Source organism: Saccopteryx leptura, chromosome 3, assembly GCF_036850995.1.
Source record: "Saccopteryx leptura isolate mSacLep1 chromosome 3, mSacLep1_pri_phased_curated, whole genome shotgun sequence".
Lineage (NCBI taxonomy): Eukaryota > Metazoa > Chordata > Mammalia > Chiroptera > Emballonuridae > Saccopteryx > Saccopteryx leptura.
In genome coordinates, this window is record NC_089505.1 from 297540894 (window position 1) to 297568633 (window position 27740).

The window sequence follows — 27740 nt, forward strand, 5'->3', positions numbered from 1 at the left end:
CATCCATGGGGTCAGCCATCCAACAGCAAAATGGGGCCGCAGACGCTGAACAAAATTACTCTAAGTCAACTATTTGGTTTAAGACGTACACTAAGAAGTCTTAAATAGAAAAAACCGGGGGAGCCCGACAGTATGTATTTGGGGTTCCAACAAAGACCTTAAAAGAGATGGGGACAACCTTGTGGCCACCTGGGGCACACGCGCTGGCCGCGGGACCGGTGAGTGTAGCGTTAGAGAATTTACTGCATGACCAGGCCCACGGGATGCTTGGGAGGCGAAATTCCTGGGGTAAAAAAGCTTTCCACGCTAAACTTTGCGGATCGCTGCCAGTGAAGACATCCGGGCACTGATTTAGTGCCCCGAGGTTATCCAATCTCTTCACCAACGCCACGCGTGCACTCACTGCACCCCGCTCGCGCGTCATCATTGCTCTGTGGCAAGTGGGCGGGGCTTCCGTGGCTCCACCCGTGACGGAGAGGTTAAAGGTCGGAGGTTCTGTCCGGAGACGTCATGGCGGCACTGTATCGGACCCGTGCCGTGGTCGCCGAGAGTCAGTTATTGCGTGTGTTCCTCTTCTCCCGGCCATGTCGAGGCACGGGCACTGAGAGTGGCGCCGGGAGCGAAAGTTCCGAGTCCAAGGAGTCTGGAACGCGCCCGGGCGGCTTCGCGACCGCTCTGCAGCGACACTCGGATCTGCAGCGTAAGGCAGAGCTTGGGCAGACGAGGGTGAGTCGTCGTACCCTGTTGGTGACGCGGTACGCGGGGCCGGGGCGGGGCCGGAAGTCAGGGCACAGCCGGGCTGGGGAGGTGGGGCTGAGACTCTGGGGCGGGGCCTGGCGGGGCGCGAGAAAGCCGAGAGTCAGGGCGGAGCCGGGCTGGGTAGGTGGGGCTGAGACTCTGGGGCGGGGCCTGGCGGGGCGCTTGAAGCCGGGAGTCTGGGCGGAGCCGGACTGGGGAGGTGGGGCTGAGACTCTGGGGCGGGGCCTGGCGGGGCGCGAGAAAGCCGAGAGTCAGGGCGGAGCCGGGCTGGGTAGGTGGGGCTGAGACTCTGGGGCGCGGCCTGGCGTGGCGCTTGAAGCCGGGAGTCTGGGCGGAGCCGGACTGGGGAGGTGGGGCTGAGACTCTGGGGCGGGGCCTGGCGTGGGGAGTGAAACGCGGAACTAGGGTGGTTCTTGGCCCAGTGGCCGCTTGGAAAAGGGCTCGCGGTTGATTGCTGTTTTTTTCTCCTATGTTGTACGTTTGTGCGTCATTTACATGCTGGACTTGCTGTGTCCCCCGGCCTTTGCGCGTGTCTTTCTGAGACGGTCTGGGAGGGCTCCTAGACTCGGACGCGAATGGGACTCACCCCGGAGAGGCCGGGCTCTCCGCTTTTGTAGACTGTAGCTTCAGGGCGGTGCTTGGTGCCTGGCCTGCAAGGTTCTTTGTATTTGTTAAATCAGTGGATCGGCGAATGAGAGAATTGCTGTCTGTATGACTTGAGCAAGTCGTTGAACCTGTCAGTGCCTCATTTTTCTGTAAATGACTTAAAAAGTTCACATCTGACTCAGGCAATACTTTTGTAAAATGTGGTAGAATAAATGAAATGGAAGAGACATAATTGCAAGCCGGATTTTTCCTAATTATTAGATTCAGCATACGTGAAATTGGATATCTGGCAATAATAAGTTATGTAAAAATAAACCCAGTTTCTGTACCTACCTTCTTGGGGGCCAGTACCAAACAGACTGGTACTGTCCCGGATTGTAGAAAACCTGCCTGGCGTCCAGCACAATATTTGACTCTTACTGGGCTCTCAGTGTTTGCCAAATGAGTGAGTGAATGAATTGTACACATAGTGCATATTTGAACTTCAATTGAGGTGTATGTGTGACTGCTTAAAAACAGTTGTACAGGTGAGAATAGTACAGGTTTGAGCATATCAGTTATGTGCACATCCAGAAAGATAATTGATCAAAAACAATTGTATGGAGTAATAAGATAACTGAAAATACATTCGTTTTCATTTTAATGTTAATTGGAAGTTTACAGTGCTTTTCTGAATTATGTTTATGATGAGGAATATGAGCAGTTATTAGATGTTGATAGAGATTCAACTTTGTGAAAAAACTTTCACTTTACCCTTTGAAGTGTCTGGATCTGTTTAATTGAAGAGTATCCCGAGACTGCAAGATTAATAAAGTTGATCTTTATTGTGTGGTCAGGATTTTTGAAAAGAAGTAATTTTACAAGTAATACTTGCTTAACTTTAAAAAAAATTTAAATAACACTGAAGGTTGTTATAGGAAATGTAAAAGCCCCCTTTTCCTCATTTTCTCAAGGCTGGAGGGTGTATTTTTTTAAATGGCAACTTCCAGAGAGTTTTATTTATACATATGTAAATATAAACTAATTAAGTGTAAGTGTAATTATACTTAAAAACACAAAAATTGGTGTGTTTTTGAAGTATTTTATTACTGTTTCATAGTTTAAGTTCTGGATTCAGACAGTGTTGGTTTGAGTTATGGTTTTGTTATTTACTAGCTATGCTTCCTTGGAAAATTACTTAATATCTGTGTATTTTTTCTTTTTTTATAAAAGGAAACTTTGTGTCATGTGTTTATTATGAGATTAAATGAATCATTATTTAAATACTTAGCGCAAGTGCCTGATTACTTATAAGCAGTGTCCTTTAGTTGCTGCTACTGAAAATTGCCATTTTCACTTAAGTATAAATTTTAGCCCTGGCCGGTTGGCTCAGTGGTAGAGCGTCGGCCTGGCGTGCAGGAGTCCCGGGTTCGATTCCCGGCTAGGGCACACAGGAGAAGCGCCCATCTGCTTCTCCACCCCTCCCCCTCTCCTTCCTCTGTCTCTCTCTTCCCCTCCCGCAGCCAAGGCTCCACTGGAGCAAAGTTTGCCTGGGCGCTGAGGATGGCTCTATGGCCTCTGCCTCAGGCGCTAGAATGGCTCTGATTGTCGCAGAGCGATGCCCCAAGATGGGCAGAGGCCCCAAGATGGGCAGAGCATCGCCCCCTGGTGGGCATGCCGGGTGGATCCCGGTCGGGCGCATGCCGGAGTCTGTCTGACTGCCTCCCCGTTTCCAGCTTCGGAAAAATACAAAAAAATAAAATAAATTTAATACATAAGTATTAAATATTTTTTCTTATTATGTATGTGTGGTGTATGTATATCTCATTGAAAAAAATGTTTGCTTGGTATTCCATGGTAAAGGATATAGCATAATTTATTTAACCAGGCTTTTATTAATGAGCTTCTAGGTTTGTTTGTTTTTCCCTTTAACACAGATAGTGCTACAGTGAGTATTTACATTTTTGCATATCTGTGGATTATATGCTGGGTCAAAGTGTACACATAATTTGAGTGTTGATAGATAGAGCCTGTTTGTGCCCCAGTCCCCCTTACAGTGAATGGTGGTGACTGTCGCCTCACCCCCTTATTCGTGTGGCATAATGTAGGTGGATTTTCTTAATATAGGGTAATCAAACACAGTACAGAAATTGGGAACTATCAAAATAATGGCATGTTCACATGTTTTTACTTAATAATTAGTAAATGCTATCAATTTAAACTTATGAAATATAGCATGTCAACAAAATACTACATTTATGGTATATATTGGGGCTCTATGTAAGATTTCATTTTTAACATGGCTTCTGTTAAAAAAAGTGTTTTGGACAATAAACAGTTTGTTGTTCCCTAAACAAATCCCTATTTGTTTACCTTTTCTCTTTTTCCTGGAAGTAACATTCCCGGCTGCAGATTCCATTGTAAAAGCCATCTCTTTTATTTGACCTTCATCATCCCCCAACCAGATGAAACTTCTTTTGACTGTCCCAGGCTTTATTTTATACTACCTTGATGGTACACACCCAACTGTTAAGATATATATTAAAGTAATTTGTGAATTTGTTTTATCCTGTTTTCTGGATTGTAGTTCTTGAAGGTTCTTTTCATTCCTTGTATAATTCCTTTCACATGAGTAGGAATTAAATATATATTTGTTGATTTGAATTGGAATGAAATTTATATAGTTCAGTGATTGAATAAGTAAGTGTACATGATAAATAACATGGCTGGGAGGCCTTTTAGCCTATTACTGGAATTAAATATATATATAAAAGTTGAAATTGTACCCACTGATTTAATTCTCATCCCTAAAGTGCAGTTTTATGTGTCTATATGTGCACCTTAGAAATAAGTGATACTCAGTAAGAGCAAACAAGTTATCCTTAAAAAGAACTTTCCCCTGCAGGTAGGAATTCAATCAAGGGCAATTCATTATGAATTTCTTATTCCCAAATTTCTGTGAGGCTACTATTTTAAAGGATCTCAAGTTTAAATGACTTGAAATGCCATTGTTCTGTGTGGAGGTTTGTAGGTGCGCTCTTCCCACACTCACTCACCCACTTCTCTTCCTTTGCTTCATTACCTTTCATAGTGGGTTATGCATCTGTCTAGTTTTTTTTTTCAGGGTAGGGACCAAGTCCTTTTAATTTTTGTAATCAACATAGCATGTATAGAGGATCTGGTAAAATATATATATTTTAAATCTTATACCTTATTCTCTTTAATTTTTTTTAAACCTTTAACCCTCATGTCAGATTTGTAGAACCTGTTAAGCCCATTGGGAGCTGTGCTGTAGCTGATCTCCCTTCTTAGAGCCACAAGGTGGCAATAGTTGAGCAAAGAATTGGTTTTTTGCTCTATGAATCTGTTTCTTAATGGTAGAGAATGGCATATTATGTTTTAGCACATTGAAAAAAAATGATTTCGAACAGTTTTTAAGGCCACACAATAGAACATTTTATTATTTTTGAGATGGAGAATAATAGTTTACTGTTTTAGCTTATTTATATAGAATACTAATGTTCCAAGATGGTTATAGTTTCATTTTAGTGATACATGAAATATATTTTATGCAAATATTTTTAAATGTTACTTTTCACTTTTTCATGAATATTTTTACTTGTATTTTTATTTCAAAATGTTGGGATATTCCAGACCATAGAATATTTAAATCAGATATTTTGTCTTTTCAGAATACTGAGAGTATAGCTTGTTCAAAGGATTTGTTACAATATAAGGGGGGAAATTCTCATTTTTAATATGTTTTAAGACTGGTAAAATTGTAGTTTTATTTAATTCTTTATTTTTCCAACTTTTAAAATGATACCAATATTTCAAAAACTAATATATAAAGGAATGTTGAAATACATTTCTGGTTTTAACCATAGTGCCCCCTGGTTGTACAGTATAGGTTTCTAGGAGTATTATTTCTGAGTTAGTAATAAAAATCTTCTGAACTCTTTAGTTTCAACAGTGGAATCTAACATTTTCAAAGCATGTTTAGAGGAAATGACCAGTTAATATAAAAAACAATGAAAGAGTATATTGAAGTAGATATAAATCTCTAGGGAAAGTAAGTTTTTATCAACACAGATAAACTGCTAATAAATAATACTATATGTTTTCTAAAGGAAAAGATGACTATATTCTGCCTGTACTTGTTTCATGGGTGGCCGTATGATCTGATTATGAGCAATCAGATTCTTATAAGACTTCTCAAGTCAAGCATTAGCTTTCACTATTTGCATATCTTTGTTAAGTCTCATTTTTGCTCAGAAATCTCACTACCTTCTTTTAATGTGTTTGGGTTTTGTTTTACTTTGGTTTTTCTTTTAAAGGTTATATTAAATTTTTTTTTCAGTTGCATTAAATTTTGTAACATGATTACAACTCTTAGGTTTGTTTTGATCGGCATTAAATAACAGGAAATAAAGAAAAGACATTTGAGTGGAACCTGGTTTGTAGAGATTTGGGAATACATTTCAACACTGTTGATTCATTTTAAAGCTTTGGACATTCTGGTGTTGGCAGCTGGCAGAGGATGAATGGTAGATGCCCTGTCCAGCAGTAGGTGACTCAGCAAGTCCCTGGCCTAGGTGAGACGTTGGATTATTTCCCAAAAGAAATAAATGCACACTGAGGTAGAGTATTGATCCCAGAGAAGTGAAAATTTATATTCATATAAAACCCTCTACCCAAATGGTCAATTCATAGCAGCTATACAATAGTGCAGACATCCTTTAGCTGGTCAATGGTTGGACAACTGGTCCATCTGCACCATGAAATACTGCTTAGCAATAAAAGGAACAAGCAACTGATACACACATCAACCTGAATGACTCTCCAGGGATCATGCTGAGTTAAAAAAGCCAATCCTCAAGGAGCCTTTCATTTGAATCCATTTGAGTGACACTTTTTTTTAGATTTTATTTTTTTATTTTTTAGAGAGACAGGAGAGAGAGAGAGAGAGAGAGAGAGAGAGAGAGAGAGAGAAGTTGGAGGAGCAGGAAGCATCAACTCCCATATGTGCCTTGACCAAGCAAGCCCAGGGTTTCGAAACAGCGACCTCAGTGTTCCAGGTTGACGCTTTATCCACTGTGCCACCACAGGTCAGGCCTGAGTGACACTCTTGAAATGACATAATTATAGAGCTGGAGAACAGATGAGTAGTTGCTAAAAGTTAGGGATGGGGGTGGGCAGAAGGGGGAGGGAGAGCTATAAAAGGACAACACGGGATCGTTGTGCTGGAACAGGGCTTTGGTGGTGAATACATGAACCTTCACATGTGACAAAATTGTATAAAAACTGGTGAGATCTGAATACTATGGGTGTCAGTTTCCTGGTCATAACACTGTACTGTGTCTTATAAAATGCTAGCATGGGGAGAACTAGGTAAAGGATGCAGGGGATCGCCATGGATTACTGTTATAATCATATGCAAATTTATAATGATCTCAAAATAGAAAGTTTAATTTAAAAAGAAATCATTTCACCAGTCTGTCAGGCCCGGCCGTGGAAAGACCAGTGAATTCCATAGCATGAGCTCATTATCCCACATCATTTCCTGTAATATGACTTCTTTGGTTAGAAGCAGTGCTGTGTGGAATACCATGACAATGAATATGACATTCTCTAAGTTTATGGATGATGGTTTTGGTAGAAGCTTTGTGGACATGAAAGACAAATCCATATTCAGAGTATCTATTCCAGTGATAACACTATATGTTCATTTGAATGGTCCTCTGCAATCAACCTGCCACTAGGTGGCCATCTGACCCCCCCAGGGAGTGATGCTGTATTTGAAGCTAATGCTGGTCCCTGCTCTTAGCAGTTGCTCACTTCACAGTGTTGATAGCCAGGTCAACCTGGGTGAGTAGAAGTTAGTGTTTCTGAATTCATACATAACCTCCATGCCACAAAAGTTCAGAGTCCTGTTGCCTTGGTGATAGTCCTAGTTTGCTAGTGGCCTGTGATATGTTTTTTCTTTCTTTCTTTCTTTCTTTTTTGACAGAGAGAAAGTCAGAGAGAAAGACAGATTCCAGGAACAGACAGACAAGAAGGGAAAGAGATGAGAAGCATCAGTTCTTTGTTGGGGCACCTTAGTTGTTCATTGATGGCTTTCTCTTTTTTTTATTTATTAATTTTAATGGGGTGACATTGATCAATCAGAGTACATAGGTTCAGCGAAAACATCTCCAGTTTATTTTGACATTTGATTATGTTGCATACCCATCACCCAAAGTTGATGGCTTTCTCTTATGTGCCTTGATTGGGGGGAGGTGCTACAACAGAGTGAGTGACCCCCTTCTCGAGCCAGTGACTTTGGACTTCAAGCCAGCTACCATGGGGTCATGTCTATGATCCCACGTTCGAGCCAGAGACCCCGCACTCAAGCTGGTGAGCCCATGATCAAGCCGGCGACCTCAGGGTTTCGAACCTGGGTCCTCATCCTAGTCCAACAGTCTATCCACTGCACCACCGCCTGGTCAGGCTGGTCTGCAATATGTTGAGATATCTACCTCTCCGAACCCTGAGACAGAAGCACATTCCTGCTGCCATGGCCACTTTGTTCCTGAACCCATTTGTGAAGGGCAGGAGGGAGTGGCGAGAGGTTGACTGATACTCACAGGACTTGCTTTCTCTTGTCCCCTGATTATTAAATAGATTCCTCTCTGCTGAAGAAATCATTCACATGTGACTCATTTATTTTCTCACTCTGTGTCCATTCAGAGAGATCTATCTATGTATCTTTCCCAGACCTTCTTGTCATCTGTTTTCCAATCATATTCCTTCTAAATCCTTGACCGTCCAGCAAAATCATTAGTCACTTCGCAGAAATCAGCATAGATTCACAGCTTGGCCATGTCTCTGTCCAGGCACAGTGATCCTTCAGAAACACTGCTTAACATTCTGTCCACTGGGAGGCTGTTCCTTCATCAGTGTCCTTTTGGGCTCTTCCAGCTGTGCCTGTGTGTCACCTGCAGAGGTCTGTCATTGTCTCCGCTCTGCATATGTGTGTGGCACAGACACTTCCAAGCACCGTCACATGTGCTGGATGGTAAAGGCCAAGCAGTAGAATAGCTTGCCTGGTGTCTGGACCTGTTGCGGAACCTTGTCTTGTTCAGGGCCCCACTCAGAACTGGCAGCTTTTTAGATTGCTTGGTAAAAAAGTTGGAGAAGCATGTCCAAATAAGGTATTTGTTGCCTCCAAAAACTAGGTATTAAGTTTTCTTCTCAGTGGTAAGAAAGGGTATTTGGCATAACCCAGACCACTGACCCCCAGGAATGTCACCAAGACCCAGCATTTGTATGGGGTTATTTCTCACCCTCTGTAATACATGTCTTACCTTATGTCTAGAGTAGTTGCAACTTTCTGATTCCAGGATCAGTCAGCATGTATAACAGACCAGCATGATGTCCAGTGGAACGGAGTGGCCATCAACGGCCCTGTAGACAAGACTGTGACATAGAACTGGAGAGTTCATGTAACCCTGAGGTGCATAGTCTTTACTAGCAGGTCTAGAAAAGAAAGCATTTGTTAGATCAACTATATAGACCAGGTGCTGGGGGATATTTGGTTTTCTCTAGCCATGAAATCACATCTGGAATAACAGCTGCAGTTGGAGTTGCCACTTGATTAAGTTTATGCTAATAAATTGTCTTCTGAGAACATGTGTTTTCTGCATGGTCACGTCGGGAAGTGAATGGGGCTGTGGGGGGGATGCCTGCTCTGCATCTTCACACCCTTGATTGTGGCGCTCTGCACATCGTCTCCAGGGATGCCGCCATGCCTTCGGTTCATTTGTTTGATAGGCAGGGGAATTCTAATGTCTTCTACTTGGCCGTTCCTGCCTTAATAGTCTTCACTCCATAGATAAGGGAAAGAAATATTTAACGAAAGACTCCTTAATAGAAATCTCAGCTTTCTCGGTGTTGTTCTAAGCATTCAGCTCAGAGCTTTTCTCTCCCCCTTCACACTATCTTTTCTCTGACCTCAGCATGAGGTGGATGACTTCACCAACACTGGGACAGTACAGTTTTTCTGGATCATATTCTAAACCCTTCCTTTCCAGTTTCCTTCACTTGCAGATAGAGTATAATTTCTATATCACTATCACTTGGAATAATCTGATCTTCAGGTTCTCAAACTCCTGAGCCCTTACTCAGACCACAGTTTACCCGTATCATTTTCTCCAATTCCCTGATCACGCCTTTATCTACCAGCCTGTCAATCTTTTTCTGGATCTCCCTTCCTTCATACTGGATCTGGGCCACTTGGCAGCCCTTCTGATATCCTGGAATCTCACCCCCTTGCTGTTTTGCCCACCCTCCATCCTAAATCCCTCTTACTGCACTCACATTGCCCTGACAGCTGGCTGGCTGGGTGCTGCTGCATCTGGTGAGTCCCGGGGTTTTAGCCTTGCCCCGTGTGATGTTTTAGATCGAATAATTTTGAGTGGGGGCTCTTCTGTGCACCATAGGATGTTCAACAGCATCCTTGACCTTTATTCAGGAGATTCCAATAGCCGCTCTAGTCATCACAAATGTATTTCCAGACGTTGTTTTCAACTATGCGGTTTGTCAATAAAACTTGGTAACTGGTCTATAAGAAATCGATTAATTTTTTAAAGCCACACTTTTTTGGAATTGTTCAAAGGCTATATACTTATTTAATCCTGACAGTAATCCTGTAAATAGTTATTCACCCATTTTATCGATGAGTGAGCAGCAGCACAGAGAGTCGGAGGGCGGTGTCCCAGCCTCAGAGCCAGCGTGGACCCCTGTGGTCACCCTACAGAGCCCTCCAGGGCGAGCTCTCCTGTCCAGTCCTTACTGTTTGCTCATACCTTGCCGAACAGCTGTCATTTTCATTCTTTACAGCTTGGACAAATGACCCATTGCTCCATAACCATCCATCCCAAACTTGATTCTTCTCCAAACAGTTTATTCAATAGTGTTATAGAGCAGAGGAAAAAAATATTTTGTTCTGTTAATTTGCCAAGATACTAAATGCCTTATTACTGGGTATTGTGCGCTTGGCCTACTGCCAGGTACTTTGTGCTTGACAGAAAACGGACTACCCTACGTATATTCTGTTAATTACTCCACCTTCTTTGACCTGTCTTCATTCCAGCTTTTGTGATTCCCAGAGGACTGAGTCCTACCTTTCTTCCGAATGGATTGACCTCCTTTCACAGCCTGTGTTTAGCTGCAGTTCCCTTCCTCTGCCCCATTAATCACCACCCTTCCCCGTGCTTCCTGCCCACTAGGACATTCGCAGCCTCCCTTCTGCTCTCTTCAGTATTGAGTGCTTCTAATTTTTCATTCATTCTTTCCCATCATTTAATGGGCTTCAGGAGAGAAAGGAAAATCTAAGTACTCACTTTGCCATCTTGAGCCACTAATCCATTTATTATTATTTTTTTTAATTTTTATTTATTTATTTATTTATTTATTTATTTATTTATTTATTTTACAGGGACAGAGAGAGAGTCAGAGAGAGGGATAGATAGGGACGGACAGACAGACAGGAACGGAGAGAGATGAGAAGCATCAATCATCAGTTTTTCGTTGGGACTCCTTAGTTGTTCATTGATTGCTTTCTCATATGTGCCTTGACCGCAGGCCTTCAGCAGACCGAGTAACCCCTTGCTCGAGCCAGCGACCTTGGGTCCAAGCTGGTGAGCTTTTTTTGGCTCAAGCCAGATGAGCCCATGCTCAAGCTGGCAACCTTGGGGTCTCGAACCTGGGTCCTTCCGCATCCCAGTCCGACGCTTTATTCACTGCACCACCACCTGGTCAGGCTAATCCATTTATTTTAATAAATGAACATCATTATGGGCATCATATATATGCGCTTGGGTTGAAGAAACAAAAGGTGTTATTGCACAGTTAATAGAAAGGAATTATTTTAAAATTAGTTGTTGGAGAAGATTCACATTGACATCTTTTTGTTGCTAACTAATATGAAGAAAATACACTATTTCATTTGTATTTGTATTAAGAAAGCACGCTGGGTAGGATTTGTTTTACATTTTTAATGTTTGTTATATATAAAATCCTTTTTATATTTTAAAATATTTAAGAATACCTACTACTAAAATTATCGGTATCCAGTCCTTCTATTGCAAATGGGAAGACAGAACCCTAGAGAGGTTGAATGACTTATTCTAGGTCTTTTTAGCTATTTAACGGTAGAGTTGGTCACCAAACTTAGGTTTCCTAAGTATTTCTGTTACTCTGCTATACTGTTTTCTTCTTAAGTTTTAAAATAATGTTTCTATTTTTCATTTTCTGAGGCAACTTGTATTGAAGAGTCACTGTTGAGTATATTGTGTAGCTTTGAATATTAGGTATGGTACTCATGTGTAAAATGAGGTACTTGGGTCGTTGATAGCTCATATTTCCTTTAGCACGAATAGTGTCTGATTCCAAGCTATATAATAAAAGCCCTTATATGCATGATAGTTATAATATATGTGTGCTTAATATATGTTAAAACTTTAAATGTAGTATACTTTGTGTTCTAGATTTTCTATAATAAATAATATAAAGAAAAAATAGTTCTGTACAGAAATTATTACAGTTGACATTTGATACTTTTTTGAGGGATTATATCTCTATATAATATCACTGTAAACCTATATGTAAATTTATGTAAGTACGTATAGGAATATGTGCACTGTTACTTTTAACTGCCTACCCAGCAGCCGGTGTTTCCTGAGATGTATGGGCTTCACAAGCCAGCGTGCAGAACTATCACCCTCTCCCCTTCCCAGCACTGCTCTTGCACCTTGTCCATGGCTCCCTTTTCCCTCTACAGCTGGCTGGGTCAAGACTCTGCTGTCCTGTGGGGTGAATAGCTCTGTATCCCTCTGTGCTCCTAGGCCACTGCTTCAGTGCAGGTCCTTTGTCACCTCCTTCTAGCTTACTGAAGGAGCCATGTTTACCTTCTTTCCATTTTTTGCCTCTCTGGTGTAGCTTGCAAACTGCTTCTAAAGACTTCTTTTTAAAACAAGGGACAAGTAGTCACCCTATTAAAGCAAAACCTCTGGTCCCCATTGCTCGTAGGATGGTATCTAACCCTCTTAGCCTGCGGTACAAAACTCTCTACAACCTCAGTAAACAGCAATTGTTTTCAATAACTTTTTGGATCCTAATCCTATTGTCATGTTTGTTTAACTTTGTATTCCTCTACCATTGCACAGATTTTCATATCCAGGCTAGAAATGCTTGGTATATGACAGCGTTCAGTATTCAGCACATATTTGTTGAATGAATGAATTAAAGTGGCACAATTCCCTATATCTGTTATGCCTTTACCTTTCCCCATTCAACGTAGAGAGTCCTGTTCAACATTCAGTCTTAAAAAAAAAAATAATGCAGCAGAATAGCAGGAATACTTAGGAAACCTGAGCTCTGTGATCAGTTTTTAAAGGAAGCAGTCAATGCTAAGGCACCCGCTTTACCTATGACAGCTCTGCAAATGAGCTACATAATGACGTTTTCCATAACCAGGGTTAGACTTTGAGCTCCATATTGCGCCCTGCAGGTGACTGTGTGCCTACAGTCTCTGTGTTGGCATCAGCGGGAGACCAGCTAACAGTGTGAGTTGTCAGGATGGATTGAGGGAGTTGTTACATTTATTATTTTTAGAAGCCATTTGACAAGTAAATGAGGAGCTCAGAGATGGTTCTGTGCTGTGATTTTTGAAGGAGGGCTTTGTCTGATTATTTGATGTAGTTTCCAAAAGTACAGTGAGCATACAATTGCAAAGCAAATTCAAGTGTTAGTCTAAGGGTCACCAGAATAGAGAGCCCAGAAAGAAACCCACTATATAATGTCAATTAATCTATGACAAAGGAGCCAAGAATATATCATGGGGAAAGGACAGTCTCTTCAATAAATGTTGAAAAACTAGACAGCCACATGCATTTAACAGTGGACCACTGTTTTCATCATAAAAAATTAATTCAATATATATTAAAGACTTGAACATAAGACCTGACACATAAAACTCCTAGAAGAAAGTAGGTGGTAAGCTCCTTGACATCAGTCTTAGCAATAATTTTTTGATTCTGACACCAAATGCTGAAGCAACAAAAATAAACAAATGGGACTGCATCAAATTCAGAAGCTTCTCATGGCAAAGGAAACCATCCACATAATATAAAGACAACTTATTGAGTGGCTGCAAATATTTATAATTCACATACCTTAAGTGGTGAAATATATGAAGAACTCATATGTAAAAGAAGAAGAGGTAAACAACAACCTGATTTAAAAATGGGCAGCCTGACCAGTGGTGGCACAGTGGATAGAGTGTTAACCTGGAAGGCTGAGGCCCCCGGTTTGAAACCCCAAGGTCGCTGACTTGAGCGTGGGGTTGCCAGCTTGAGCGTGGAATTGCTGGCTTGAATGCAGGATCATCAACATTAGCCCAAGGTCACTGGCTTGAGCAAGGGGTCATTGGCTCAGCTGGAGCCCCCCCCCCCATCAAGGCATATAGGGGAAGCAATGAAAGAACTAAAGTGAACCAACTACGAGTTGATGCTTCTCATCTCTCTCTTCCCTCCCTCCTCCTTCCTGTCTGTCGCTCTATAATATCCTCTCTCTGAAAAAAAAAAAAAACAACCAGAAAAAAAAAATACGGGCAGAAGATCTGAATAGAGATTTTCCCAAAGAAGACATATGATGGCCAACAAGTACATAAAAAGATGCTTATCATCAGGGAAATGCATATCAAAATCATAATGAGATAATACTTTACACCAGTTAGAATGACTTACCAAAAAGACAAGTGAGTTGGGCATCTACAGCCATACCACCCTGAACATGCCCAATGTTGTCTGATCTTGGAAGCTAAGCAGGGTTGAGCCTGGTTAGTACTTGGATGGGAAAAAGACAAGTAATAACAAGAGTTGGTGAGGATGTGGAGAAGAGGGATCCCTTGGGTATGGTGGTGGGAATGTAAATTAGTACAGCCATTATGGAAAACAGTATGAAGATTTCTTAAAAAATTAAAAAAAAATTTTAAAATAGATCTACCTTATGATCTAGCAATTCCACTTTTGCATATTTGTCCAAAGAAAATGGAAGTACTAACTAGTAATTGCAGCATTATTTATAGTAGCCAAGACATTGAAGAAACCTAAGTGTACATCAATGGATGAATGGATAAAGAAGATGTGGTATATTATTTGGCCATGAAAAAGAAGGAAACCTTATAATTTATAACAACATGGATAGACCTAGAAGGTATCATGCTAAGTGAAATAAGTCAGACAGAAAAAGACAAATAACATATGATCTCACTTATATGTGAAATCTAAACAAACAAGGAGAGGTGGGCAAATGGGTGAACAGGTCAAGAGGTACAGACTGTCAGTTACAAGATAAGAAAATCATGGGATATAATGTATAGCATGGTGACTTATAGTTAAAACTATTGCATATTTGAAAGTTGCTAAAAGAATAGATCTGAAAAGTTCTCATCACAAGAAAAAAATTAGTAACTATGTATGGTGATGAGTGTTAACTAGTCTTATTGTGGTAATCATTTCACAATGTGTACAAATTTTGAATCATTATGTTGTATACCCAAAACTAATCTATGTCAATTATACCTCAATAAAATAATTATTCATAATTTTATAAGCTTTATAATTTAATATATTTACAACAGATTTATTAAAAATCTCAAGAGATCTTTTTAAATAGTTGAGAACACTCATTTATTTTCTGAAGCCTACGGGGAAATACCATGTACTGTCATACTAATCTTAATTCAAACATCACTTCATAGTTTTATGTTATTTTAGGAACAGGCCCTGGTGATGGCTGAATTATTTTCCGTACGTGTTTAACTATTGGATTTACTACTGAATCTTCCTGTTATCTAAGGCTGTTTTATTTAGACCGTGGCTTCAATTTATTTATTTTTATTATGTTTTAATTAATTTTAATGGGGTGACACTGATAAATCAGGGTACATATGTTCAGAGAAAACATCTCTAGGTTATTTTGACATTTGCTTATGCTGCATTCCCATCACCCAAAGTCCAATTGTCTTCCGTCACCTTCTAACTGGTTTTCTTTGTGCCCCTCCCCTCCCTCAACCCCCTCCCTCTCCTCCCCCCCACCCTGTAACCCCTATGCTCTTGTCCATGTCTCTTGAGTCTCATTTTTATGTCCCACTTATATATGGAATCATATAGTTCTTAGTTTTTTCTGATTTACTTATTTCGCTCAGTATAATGTTATCAAGGTCCATCCATGTTGTTGTAAATGATCCGATGTCATCATTTCTTATGGCTGAGTAGTATTCCATAGTATATATATACCAAAGCTTTTTAATCCACTCGTCCTCTGACGGACACTTGGGCTGTTTTCCAGATCTTTGCTATTGTGAACAATGCTGCCATAAACATGGGGGTGCATTTCTTCTTTTGAAACAGTGCTATGGTGTTCTTGGGGTATATTCCTAAAAGTGGGATAGCTGGGTCAAAAGGCAGTTTGATTTTTAATTTTTTGAGGAATCTCCATACTGTTTTCCACAGTGGCTGCACCAGTCTGCATTCCCACCAACAGTGCAGGAGGGTTCCCTTTTCTCCACATCCTCGCCAGCACTTATTCTGTGTTGTTTTATTGATGAGCGCCATTCTGACTGATGTGAGATGATATCTCATTGTGGTTTTAATTTGCATTTCTCTAATGATTAGTGATGTTGAGCATTTTTTCATATGCCTATTGGCCATCTGTATGTCTTCTTTGGAGAAGTGTCTATTCATTTCTTTCGCCCATTTTTTGATTGGATTGTTTGTCTTCCTGGTATTGAGTTTTACAAGTTCTTTATAAATTTTGGTTATTAACCCCTTATCAGACGTATTGTCAAATATATTCTCCCATTGTGTAGTTTGTCTTTTTAGTCTGTTCTTATTGTCTTTAGCTGTGCAGAAGCTTTTTAGTCTGATATAGTCCCATTTGTTTATGCTGTCTTTTATTTCACTTGCCCGTGGAGATAAATCGGCAAATATATTGCTGCGAGAGATGTCAGAGCTTACTGCCTATGTTTTCTTCTAAGATGCTTATGGTTTTATGGCTTACATTTAAGTCTTTTATCCATTTTGAGTTTATTTTTGTGAACCATGGCTTCAATTTAAAGTTGTCCAAAGAAAAGCAGGAGAAGGAGCAGGGAAAAGGAGGGGAAGGCGGAGGAGCCGGGGGAGGAGCCTCAACCGCAGAGGAGGGGAATGTGAAAGGAGGTAGAGGGAAGGTGGGAAGGACCTCTCTGGTTGTGGGCTGGATGAGACCCTCAAGCTCCTCTCTGCTCTTCCCATGAGCAGAGCTCTTTTCAGCTGTGGGGGCAGTTGCCATGAATGACTGTGGCTCCCAGCAGGGGATCATAGTAGCTGCTCTTGTCACTGGTGACCTACTTTGCATATTGTCTTAGAGGACAACTTATAGCTGTGCCTGTGTTAAACATGTAGAATGTGTTCCATCCTTGGCTCTCTGCAAGAAAGAACTATGTTTTCAAGATGCTTGATTAAGGACCATTAATATTATACCATTTGGAATGATAAAACTAGTATTATGGCTCCAAGTATAATATTCCTGCCTACCTTTACTTTGTTTGCTATCTGGGTCTATTGACTTGTCTCTGATTTGGATCAACCCTTATGTGCTGAGGATTTCTTCCCAATGTGCTTGAACCCACTGAAACAAGCCCATCACCACACCCCCTGCAGCCGCTAAGGGACTTGGCATCAGCCAAACACATTTTTTTTCTTGAGGCAAAGGTCATAAACTTTTGGTTCATGGGCTAAATGTGTGTTTTGCCAGATTTATAAAATGAAAAACTTCTCAACATATAAACATTTAAAAATGGGAAGGTGGCCCTGGCTGGTTGGCTCAGTGGTAGAGCGTCGGCCTGGCGTGCAGAAGTCCTGGGTTCAATTCCCGGCCAGGGCACACAGGAGAAGCGCCCATTTGCTTCTCCCCCCCTCCCCCTCTCCTTCCTCTCTGTCTCTCTCTTCCCCTCCCGCAGCCGAGGCTCCATTGGAGCAAAGATGGCCCAGGCGCTGGGGATGGCTCCTTGGCCTCTGCCCCAGGCGCTAGAGTGGCTCTGGTCACAACAGAGTGACGCCCCGGAGGGGCAGAGCATCGCCCCCTGGTGGGCGTGCCGGGTGGATCCCGGTCGGGCGCATGCGGGAGTCTGTCTGACTGTCTCTCCCCGTTTCCAGCTTCAGAAAAATACAAAATAAATAAATAAATAAATAAATAAAAATGGGAAGGTTTGCATTAATATAGGTTTCTGGCTTTTGTTGGAAAATCAAAAGATGTGGCAACACTGGGCTGGTTGCAGCTGGAGCTGAGTAGTGGCTGTACCTTAGCCTGGCTGTCCCCTTCTGCTCACCACACCCACTGGCCTGCACTCACACCTGTCATCCTGGGAGTCCTGCACGCATTAACACTACGTCAGAAATATGGTTTTGAGTGTTTAAAGTGCAAGTACTATCAAACTCTTAATAATTCTTTCTTGAAAAACAAATACATAACTCATTACAAATGCAGGATGTATATAATTGGATCAAATTGCTAATATTCTTTGATTAACTCTCTCAAATAGAAACTTAGGACTTTCTTAGTTTGAGCCAAGGTGCACACATACCACACCCTACATGAATTTAAAGATGAGTTGAAAGCACAAATCTGTACTCATGGATTTCTGAAAAAGCTGGTGTCTGGAAAAAAATGTAAGTTCAAAGAAAAAGTAATCAGCCTGCATTATTCGTTCAGTCATACCTCAAGTAACTTCAGTATGTAAAACGATCACTGGAAGTGAGCAGCACAAAACAGTTGAAGAAGCTAATTCTCCTCTGAAGAAATTCTAGTGGTCCAGCCATTAGAAATTCTGCATAACGCCCCGGCTGGTTGGCTCAGTGGTAGAGCGTTGCCGGCTATGGATGTCCTGGGTTCTATTCCCAGTCACGGCACACAGGAGAGGTGACCATCTGCTTCTCCACCCTCCCCTTCCCCTTCTCTCTCCCTCTCTCTCTCTCTCTTCCCCTCCTGCAGCCATGGCTGGATTGGTTTGAGCACATCAGCTAGGTACTTAGGATAGCTCCCTGGAACCTCTGCCTCAGGCACTAAAAATAGCTTGGTTGCAAGCATGGCCCCCAATGGGCAGAGCATAGACCCATTGGGAGGAGCAGGGATGGAGGGGAGGTTGCTGGGTGGATCTTGGCCTCGGGGCACATGTGAGAGTCTGTCTCGTCTCTATCTCCCTTCCTCACAACTTGGAAAAAAAAAAAAAGGAAATACTGCATAACAAATTTGTGTTCAGCCTGCTAATTGAAGGACTCTTAGTCATTTTTAACTTAATGTGTTAAAGTTGTTTTAAAAGAATACTGCTCTCCGTAAACCTGGATTCGAAGGCATTTTCTTCTTGGATGCTCTCCTCAGTGCTCACCCCCCCCCCCCCCCCATGCAGTCAGGGAGGCTCTGTGCAGGCCATGCCCAGTTCTGCTCACCTTCTGGATTCTCCTCTGGGCCACCCTGTCCGCGCTGTCCCTTACCAAGGGCAGATGCCTGCTTCTCTCTGTGCCTCCTCTCCACAAAGGAAGGGAGGGAAAGGAAGTCGAAGAGTAAGCTTTTTAAAGCAAAATTCCATGTAAATACCTTTTTTATTGCTACAAAGTATAAATATTCTACAAATTGACTTTTTAAGTTTCTCCCTCTAAGAGGTTATTATACCCACCATATTATACCTTTACGTTGAATTATATGCATACATATTTCTCTTCATATTTAGGGCTCTCCGAAAAGCGTGGAATCCTTCGCGTCTATGCTGAGACATTCTCCTCTCACTCAGATGGGGCCTGCCAAGGATAAAGTAGTCGTTGGCCGAATCTTTCATATTGTGGAGAAGGATCTTTATATAGATTTTGGCGGCAAGTTTCACTGTGTGTGTAAAAGACCAGAAGTGGATGGAGAGTAAGTAGAATCGTTTCCAAGTATTTTAAGAATATTCATAAAAGTCAAGGTATCTCAAAGGTATTATTGGAGTTTAGTCAGTGGTTTTTGAAAAGACAGAAAATATTGTATATGTATCTCTCTTTATAATGCTAGTTAGCCAAGATAGGCCAGATTCATGTCTTCTCCAACAGTGAGAATAGTTTTAGAGAAGAGTTGAACGTTCATCCTTTGTTTTCCCGAATAACGAACAGCACTGAAGGCTTAAGCTCCATTCCTCTCTGTTGTCCACTTTTCAGTGTATCGTGGAAAGAAGGGTTATATTCTTCACAGAGCATTTATTAAGTCTTTTGATTTCTGCATGTAGAAATGCTTAGGTTCTTTCCAAAGCCCTTTTCTGGGTCTCTACCTGCCACTTAGCTTTGAAAGTATGCTGATCTGATACTTTCTACAATACACTGTACTTTTAATTACTGTTTCAGTTACTTTGCCTTTCTACAGAATTTGTGGTGGGAACTGTTTTATTCTAATCTGACCCATTGTCTTTGTCATTGGTGAAAGGATGGTAACACCTCATGGGAAGGTCATGAAATCGCACTGGGTCTCTGGTCTTCCCCTTTTCACACCTATAAGTGTAGATGGTATGACCAGATAGAACAGTGTTCCGGCGGGACACCTGTTCACTCTCTATCGTGGTGGTGTCAGGCCTCTGACTGAGCGGATTCTGGGAGGTGAAATCTCAATAATGACAGAGTCCGGATTTATACATCTATTTAAATGACTCTAAATAAGATGTAGGTAGGTTCCCTGGCCTGATAGGTCAGTTGGTTAGAACATCATCCCAAAGCACAGAGGTTGCTGGTTCAATCCCCACTCAGGGCACATACAAGAACAGCTCGATACCCCTATTTCTCTCTCTTTCTCTCTCACTCTCTTCTTCTATCACTGAAATAAATTAAAAAAAATCAAATTAGATGTAGTTATTTACATAATGTGTTTATTATTCATCAGCCTAATCTTTTTTTATCTCTTTTAAGAATCATTTTTTTAATTTAGACTTGTGTGTGGTTGAATATATTCTACTTAAAGATGAATTAAATTAAATGAAAAATAACTCAAATTTAATATAATACCCAGCTTAGCAAAATGTTTTAATTTTTTCATTATTGTTTTCAATAAATTCAGTGGCATTTCAAACTTAGAGTAAGTGATAAGAATTAGAAATCATTTTGGTTAACTAAAGAGCCTAATTAGTTAACCAAATTAGGATGTTAGCATCCTAATTAACATCCTTTTAATAAGAACTAGAACATTTTTTCATATCAGTTTAGATTATATCATAGTTTAAAGAAACAGTTTCAGCCTTTGTCCCAAGGGTCCCTAGAGTTGTGCAGAACAGTCTCTAGATGGCTCTGGCGTAGAGGAGACATTCTGCCCAAATTTCAGAGTGGCTTTACACTCATTGTTTCATATAGTACAGTTTGAGGAATATTTTGTTTAAAGTGTATATGGTGGTGAATATTTTTACTACAAAAAAGTAATGTTTAAATAACTTTTTTTGTGTGTGTGTGACAGAGATAGAGAGGGACAGATGGGAACAGACAGGAAGGGAGATGAGAAGCATCAATTTTTCGTTGTGGCTCCTTAGTCTCCTTAGTTGTTCATTGACTGCTTTCTCATATGTGCCTTGACCGAGGGGCTGCAGCAGAGGAAGTGACTCCTTGCTCAAGCCAGCGACCATGGGGTAATGTCTACACTCCCACACTCAAGCCACTAACCCTGCACTCAAGCTGGTGAGCCTGCGCTCAAGCCAGATGAGCCAGTGCTCAAGCCGGCGACTTCAGGGTTTCGAACCTGGGTCTTCCTCATCCCAGTCTGATGCCCTATCCACTGTGTCACCGCCTGGTCAGGTTAAACAACATTTTTAAATGAAAAATGAGTTCCCTGGTCAGTGGTGCAGTGGATAGAGGGATGACCGGAGTGCGTAGGTCACAGATTTGAGCCCGAGAGCATTGGCTCTACACCCAAGGTCACCAGTTTGAGTCACAACTAAGTAGAACAATGAGTTGATGCTTTCTCTGTCTCCCTCTTCTCTCACTTTCTGTCTTAAGAAAGAAAGAAAGAAAGAAAGACAGATTAGTTCTAGAAATACAGTACATTAATAGTAACATTCGGAATATAAACTATAGTATTAAAGCATGGTTAGTAGTATTGTGGTATAGTTAAAATGGATTGCAAAATAGAAGTATAATAAGTAAATTTAGAGATTTTAGAAGTGTGGATGGGCCTACTTCTTACAGTACCAACATCAAAAATTGTAACCATTGTATGTATTTTTCTCTTGTATCAGCTTATGACTTGAAATAAAAAATAAGATTGTAATAAATCAGAATGAGTATGGGATTAACTTCATGTAATTGTCACTGCATTAAGTGCCTTGCTAAAACATTCTGGTTTTTTTTGGTAAAACCCGCTGACTAATACCAGCACTACATGGACAGTTAGGAGTAGCAGTCCTCTACTAGACCTGGGCTCTTTGGCTTCTTCCTGTTGAGGTACATGTTTAGCAAAACCTAGTTGTGTTTGTTCCAAAATCTGTTTGTGTTGTTGTTAAATAATATATTATTGCATATACTAATAAAATATGAATACAGAAAGGGTTTTTGTTCTTAAGACAAAAATTTTTGTAAAGACTGTAATGGAGCCATTTCATTTTTAAATAAAATTGTTATTGAATTAGTTTGAGCAAGTAAACCATAAAGATTGGAAAGGAGGAATCATAAAAATCTGGAAGGAATTGCTTCCCAAATACCCTTCTGTTTTGACTTCAAGTGAGTGACCCTGCGTGGTGCAGACATTGCAGTAGGGGTATTGTGTATTTAATTAAGGGAGTTGGGGCCGAGCTCCACTGTCTGACCCTCCACTCAGTGAGAAGGCCTGGCCCTGTATCAGGATACTTACATTCATTACTAAGTTAATATCTTTGCAGTATTTGTGTTTATCCTACTTTTCCGTGAACTGACCTGTGAGTCAGAGAGCTTCTACTATGACTTAAAAATACAAAACACTTGTCCATCATGTAAAGCTGCCTGTCCTTTTTTTTTTTTTTTTTTTTTTTATTTACAGAGACAGAGAGTGAGTCAGAGAGAGGAATAGACAGGGACAGACAGACAGGAATGGAGAGAGATCAGAAGCATCAATCATTAGTTTTTCATTGTGCATTGCTACACCTTAATTGTTCATTGATTGCCTTCCCACACGTGCCTTGACCTCGGGCCTTCAGCAGACCGAGTAGCCCCTTGCTGGAGCCAGCGACCTGGTTCAAGTTGGTGAGCTTTTGCTCAAACCAGATGAGCCCGCACTCAAGCTGGTGAGCTCGGGGTCTCAAACCTGGGTCCTCTGCATCCCAGTCCGATGCTCTATCCACTGCGCCACCACCTGGTCAGGCTGCCTGTCCTTTTCTTTAGACATTTTTTTCTTGTGTCATTAATACAGCACACAATTTCCCCAAATTTGTCCCAGTGTGTATTGAGATCCCTGCCCATAGCCCCACCTGATAAATCATAATAGCCAGGTTTTTGGAAACCTATATTGGCACTTTATGTTTATTGTCTGATTTATGCCTCATAAGAAGCATAGAAAGTAGAATCTATTATCCCCATTTTTTAAATGAAGAAAATGAGTCTCCGGGCATCAATGAAGTGTTTCAGTCACACAATTGGTCATTACCAAGGCAAGGACTCCGTGCCCGTGAATGTTTTCACTCGAAAGGACTGTCCTCTAAATCCTATGATACAGAGTTATTAATGTGTCATAAAACTTCCTAAAACAGTCTCACATATGAATCAGTTATACCAGGGACCCTGAGGTATGTGGTAGTGATGCTCTGTGGAGGTCTATTGAAGAATCATAGGTTGCTTGTTATAATGTCCTTAGTTATGATGTCCATAGTTATAGTACACCGTGGCCCTTGGTATGGTGTCCATAGTGCGTTTGGATCGTGTTGCCATCACTAAGCTAATGATCATGGGCCCAGGTTTTATTTCAGACTGGTTGTGTTATCGTAAGTACAGTGATACCTGTGGTTACAAGAACTGGTTAAATATGATTAGTAGCTTAGAGTCAGTGTTCCTGCTGTTATTGGGAATGGCATATTTAAAAAAAGTTTATAATGTAAATAGTAGAAAGTTGGCTCTTTATAGATGTAATACTTAATTTTTAATCCTTTGATTAATTTTTTAAATAAAATATGTCATCTCCTTTTTTGAACCTTGTTAGGCCGAAAGTATATAGTTTAACTTGGGTTTTTTGTCTTTTTATTTATTTATTTATTTGTTTGTTTATTTACAGAGACAGAGTCAGAGAGAGGGACAGATAGGGACAGACAGGAACGAAGAGAGATGAGAAGCATCAATCATTAGTTTTTTTGTTGTGACACCTTAGTTGTTCATTGATTGCTTTCTCATATATGCCTTGACCAGGGGGCTACAGCAGACCGAGTAACCCCTTGCTCAAGCCAGCGACCTTGGGTCCAAGCTGGTGAGCTTTGCTCAAACCAGATGATCCCGTGCTCAAACTGGCAACCTCGAGGTCTCGAACCTGGGTCCTCTGCATCCCATCAGACGCTCTATCCACTGCGCCACCACCTGGTCAGGCTTGTCTTTGTTTTTGATGACTAAGGTCATAATTATAAACATTTCTATATTGTATCATAGTTCAAATATATAGAATCAGTGCTCCTGAACCCCATTACCCTCAGTTATGTAGTTTTTGTATTCATCTGTGAGTGTCTCTTTTTTTGTTCTTACTCCTATGTTTGCATTTTTAACTTAGATCTAATTTCTTCCAATATTCGGATACCTGGGAAATTGGTTACCAGATTTGCTGTGCTTGAGTAAGAACAACTAGTGTTTGAGTGAGAACCTCACAGCCTCTTCTCTGGGGAAGTGTGTGGACTTCAGTGTGTGCTGTGACAGCCCAGCAGCCCTCTGCTTGATTCTCATTGGGTTCTGTGGAGACCGGCTGTCACCAGATAACTGACTTCCTGATAAGCAAAGTGTCAGCAAGTTGGGGTCTTGTCTGTGTTGGCTGCCTGCTCGCTGATGCCCTTGATAGGACTGGTCACATATCAGAGCAGTGTGCATTGAACCAGTCAGGTGCTGAGTGTCTTGGACGTGAGCAGTAATTGTGGGTGAGACCTTAACACCTCCAGCAGGAACAGTGGTAAAAATAAGATGGGCTTATTGGATCTTAAGTACTGTTTGAGGTGGCACCAGTGCTCATAGTGAATTTGTAAGTAAATCAGTACATTTCTTAAGAACTTCATTAAGCTTCCCAGGCTGGTGACACAGTGGATAGAGCGCCACCCCGGAGTGCCCGAGGTCACAGGCTTAGTCACAGGGTTGTGGATCCTGAGGTTGTTTTCTTGATCCTGAGGTTGCTGTCTCACTCCCAGGGCTGCCGGCTCGAGCTTTGGTCAGGCACATATGAGAAGCAGTCAGTGGCACAACTAGATAGAACACACACACAAGTTTTAAAAGAACATTGTTAAGTCTAAAATATTGCCTTACAAAACTAATTAGCTTGCTTGGCTTGGGATATACCTATTATACATTTTAGAGTCTCAAGACTTAAGCTTCTGATTTTATTTTTATTTTTTAATTAATTATTTATTTTTTAAAATTAATTTTAATGGGGTGACATTGATAAATCAAGGTACATATGTTCAGACAAAACATCTCCAGGTTATTTTGACATTTGATTATGTTGCATACCCCTCATCCAAAGTCAAATTGTCTTCCATCACTTTCTATCTGGTTTTCTTTGTGCCCCTCCCCTCCCCCACCCCCTTTTTCTCCTTCCTCCCCCCCCCCTCCGTAACCATCACACACTTATCCATGTCTCTGAGTCTCATTTTTATGTCCCACCTATATATGGAATCATATAGTTCTTAGTTTTTTCTGATTTACTTATTTCACTCAGTATAATGTTATCAAGATCCATCCATGATGTAGATGATCCAATGTCATCATTTTTTATGGCTGAGTAGTATTCCATAGTATTTATATATATGTACCAAAGCTTTTTAATCCACTCGTCCACTGACAGACACTTGGGCTGTTTCCAGATCTTTGCTATTGTGAACAATGCTGCCATAAACATGGGGGTGCATTTCTCCTTTTGAAACAGTGCTATGGTGATCTTTAGGGTATATTCCTAAAAGTGGGATAGCTGGGTCAAAAGCCAGGAAGACAAACAATCCAATCAAAAAAAGGCAAAAGAAATGAATAGACACTTCTCCAAAGAAGACATACAGATGGCCAATAGGCATATGAAAAAATGCTCATCACTAATCATTAGAGAAATGCAAATTAAAACCACAATGAGATACCACCTCACACCAGTCAGAATGGCGCTCATCAACAAAACAACACAGAATAAGTGCTGGCGAGGATGTGGAGAAAAGGGAACCCTCCTGCACTGCTGGTGGGAATGCAGACTGGTGTAGCCACTGTGGAAAACAGTATGGAGATTCCTGAAAAAATTAAAAATCAAACTGCCTTTTGTCCTAGTTATTTTTATTTTTAAATAAACTGGGTCATGGTACAGCTTTTCACAGAGGCAGCAAATATTTAATGAGCTGTTCTATGCCACGTCTGTGTTTAATGCTAGCGATGTTAGAGACAATCCCTGCTCTCGGGGAGGGGATGGTTCAGTCATGGGGTAGAGAAGTGAACATACATAACGCTGAGTAGGTTCTGCTTCTTGGGTTTTGTAGGGGTTTGGAGAGGAGGGGTTCAGTGAACCTGTCACCTTGTGCCGGAAGGTTTCCCAGAGGAACTACAAGGGGTTGGGTTGTGGAGGGTAGGTGCTGGGTAAGGGATAGGAAGTGCGGGACTGGGAGGGAGCCGCACACGCAGAATACTTTTGAGGGAGCCTGGCTCTGCTGGGAACTCCAGTGGCTTTGCTGGCTTAAGTTCAGGAGGAGCAATAGGAAAATGGGAAGGTGGGCAGGGGGCCACGTCTTCAGGGAATTTTATACCATTAAAAAAAAATAGAGCTTTATTCTGAAAGTGTGGAAGGCCCATTAAAATATCATCTAACAGGTAGATATCATGGACCAAATGTGTGTTTCAGTGAGTGCATTCTTGCAGTGGGGCATATATTGAAAAGATGAAACTGGAGTTAGGGAGGCCAGTAAGGAAACTTCTGGAAAGAAATGGTGAGAATGTGAATTATACCTAACAGTAGGAAAGGAGCTTTTATTCGCAATTTAGGAGACCTAAGGAACAGGACTTGGTGACTGAGTAATTATGGGTCATGAGGTAGAAGGAATGACCGATTTCAGACGTGAATGACAATGTGGATGGTAAGCTGGGTTGTATTGGGCAGGTGGGCGAGGGGAATAAATTATATTGACATTGTTCCCTGCTTCAAAAATAGAAATTAAAATGCTCAGATTTAGATCAGTTTCCTTCTCTCATTTCCACTCGTGGCCATAATACTTCTGATTACTACCAGTTAGGAACATTCCTCCTTTTACTAAAATATAAAGTCTTTGTAATTAAACCAGCTTATCCTTTTGGCTAAAAAGCTTAATTCTCTAAACATTTTCATTAAGTTGTATTTTAATTTTGGTTGAATGGTTTACATTTCTGTAAAGTTCTGAAGTCCGGTTTTATAGATAAAGTCCATTTATTAGTTAATATGTTCATGAAGATTACGTCTTTTAAAGCATCAATTCTGCACTGGCGTATCTATTACAATACACATGATTGACAGTTCTGAAAATCACAGTTTCAAAACAAGTGTGATTGGCAGCTCTAATGTTACTAGCACAGGCAGTGAATATTATTTGTACTTTTGTTTGACACTAAGTGGAATAAACAAGCCAATTTCCCAGTCTTTGTTTCTATTTCAGGTGGTGTGATATGATATATATGGTCAAGTGAAGAGTGGATGATATTGAGTGTTTGAAAAAGAAAAGTTTTTAGGTGTCTTGGAAGGGGAAAGAGATAATAAGAATTTGAATAAAGTGATTCTTTTTATTCCAGCAGATACAATATAGAATTAAAGTGTGCTTGTTTTCTAATAGATTGGTGATTGAAAATCATTCTATTAGATTTTTAAAAACAAATCTCTGATGTTTATTGTTAACCTTTTAGTAAGAAACCTTAAGAATATGTATGTTATAAAATATTTCAGGAATGTTCTGAACTCATGAAACATATGTAATTTACTTTTTGAATAGCGTTAGACTAAAACAAACAAACAAACAAAATATCCCCCCCGATCTCTTAGACACAGGGAAGATATTGGTGGTTGCCAGAGTCAGGGTATGGGGGTAGGGAGTGGAATGAGTGAAGGGGGTCAAAAGGGACATATTTCCAGTTATAAAATAAACAAGTCATTGTGGCTATAGT

General features: G+C 40.8%; 1 protein-coding gene across 1 annotated transcript in view; it reads left to right on the forward strand.

The window, feature by feature from the left end:
- The first annotated feature begins 465 nt into the window (after positions 1 to 465).
- Positions 466 to 27740, forward strand: part of MRPS28 (mitochondrial ribosomal protein S28) — an 86922-nt gene continuing 59647 nt past the window's right edge. Inside the window, exons 1-2 of the mRNA XM_066378837.1 lie at positions 466 to 726; positions 19157 to 19338. Coding sequence (XP_066234934.1) covers positions 511 to 726; positions 19157 to 19338 — 398 coding nt within the window. The 5' untranslated portion in view covers positions 466 to 510. The remainder of the gene's footprint in view (positions 727 to 19156; positions 19339 to 27740) is intronic.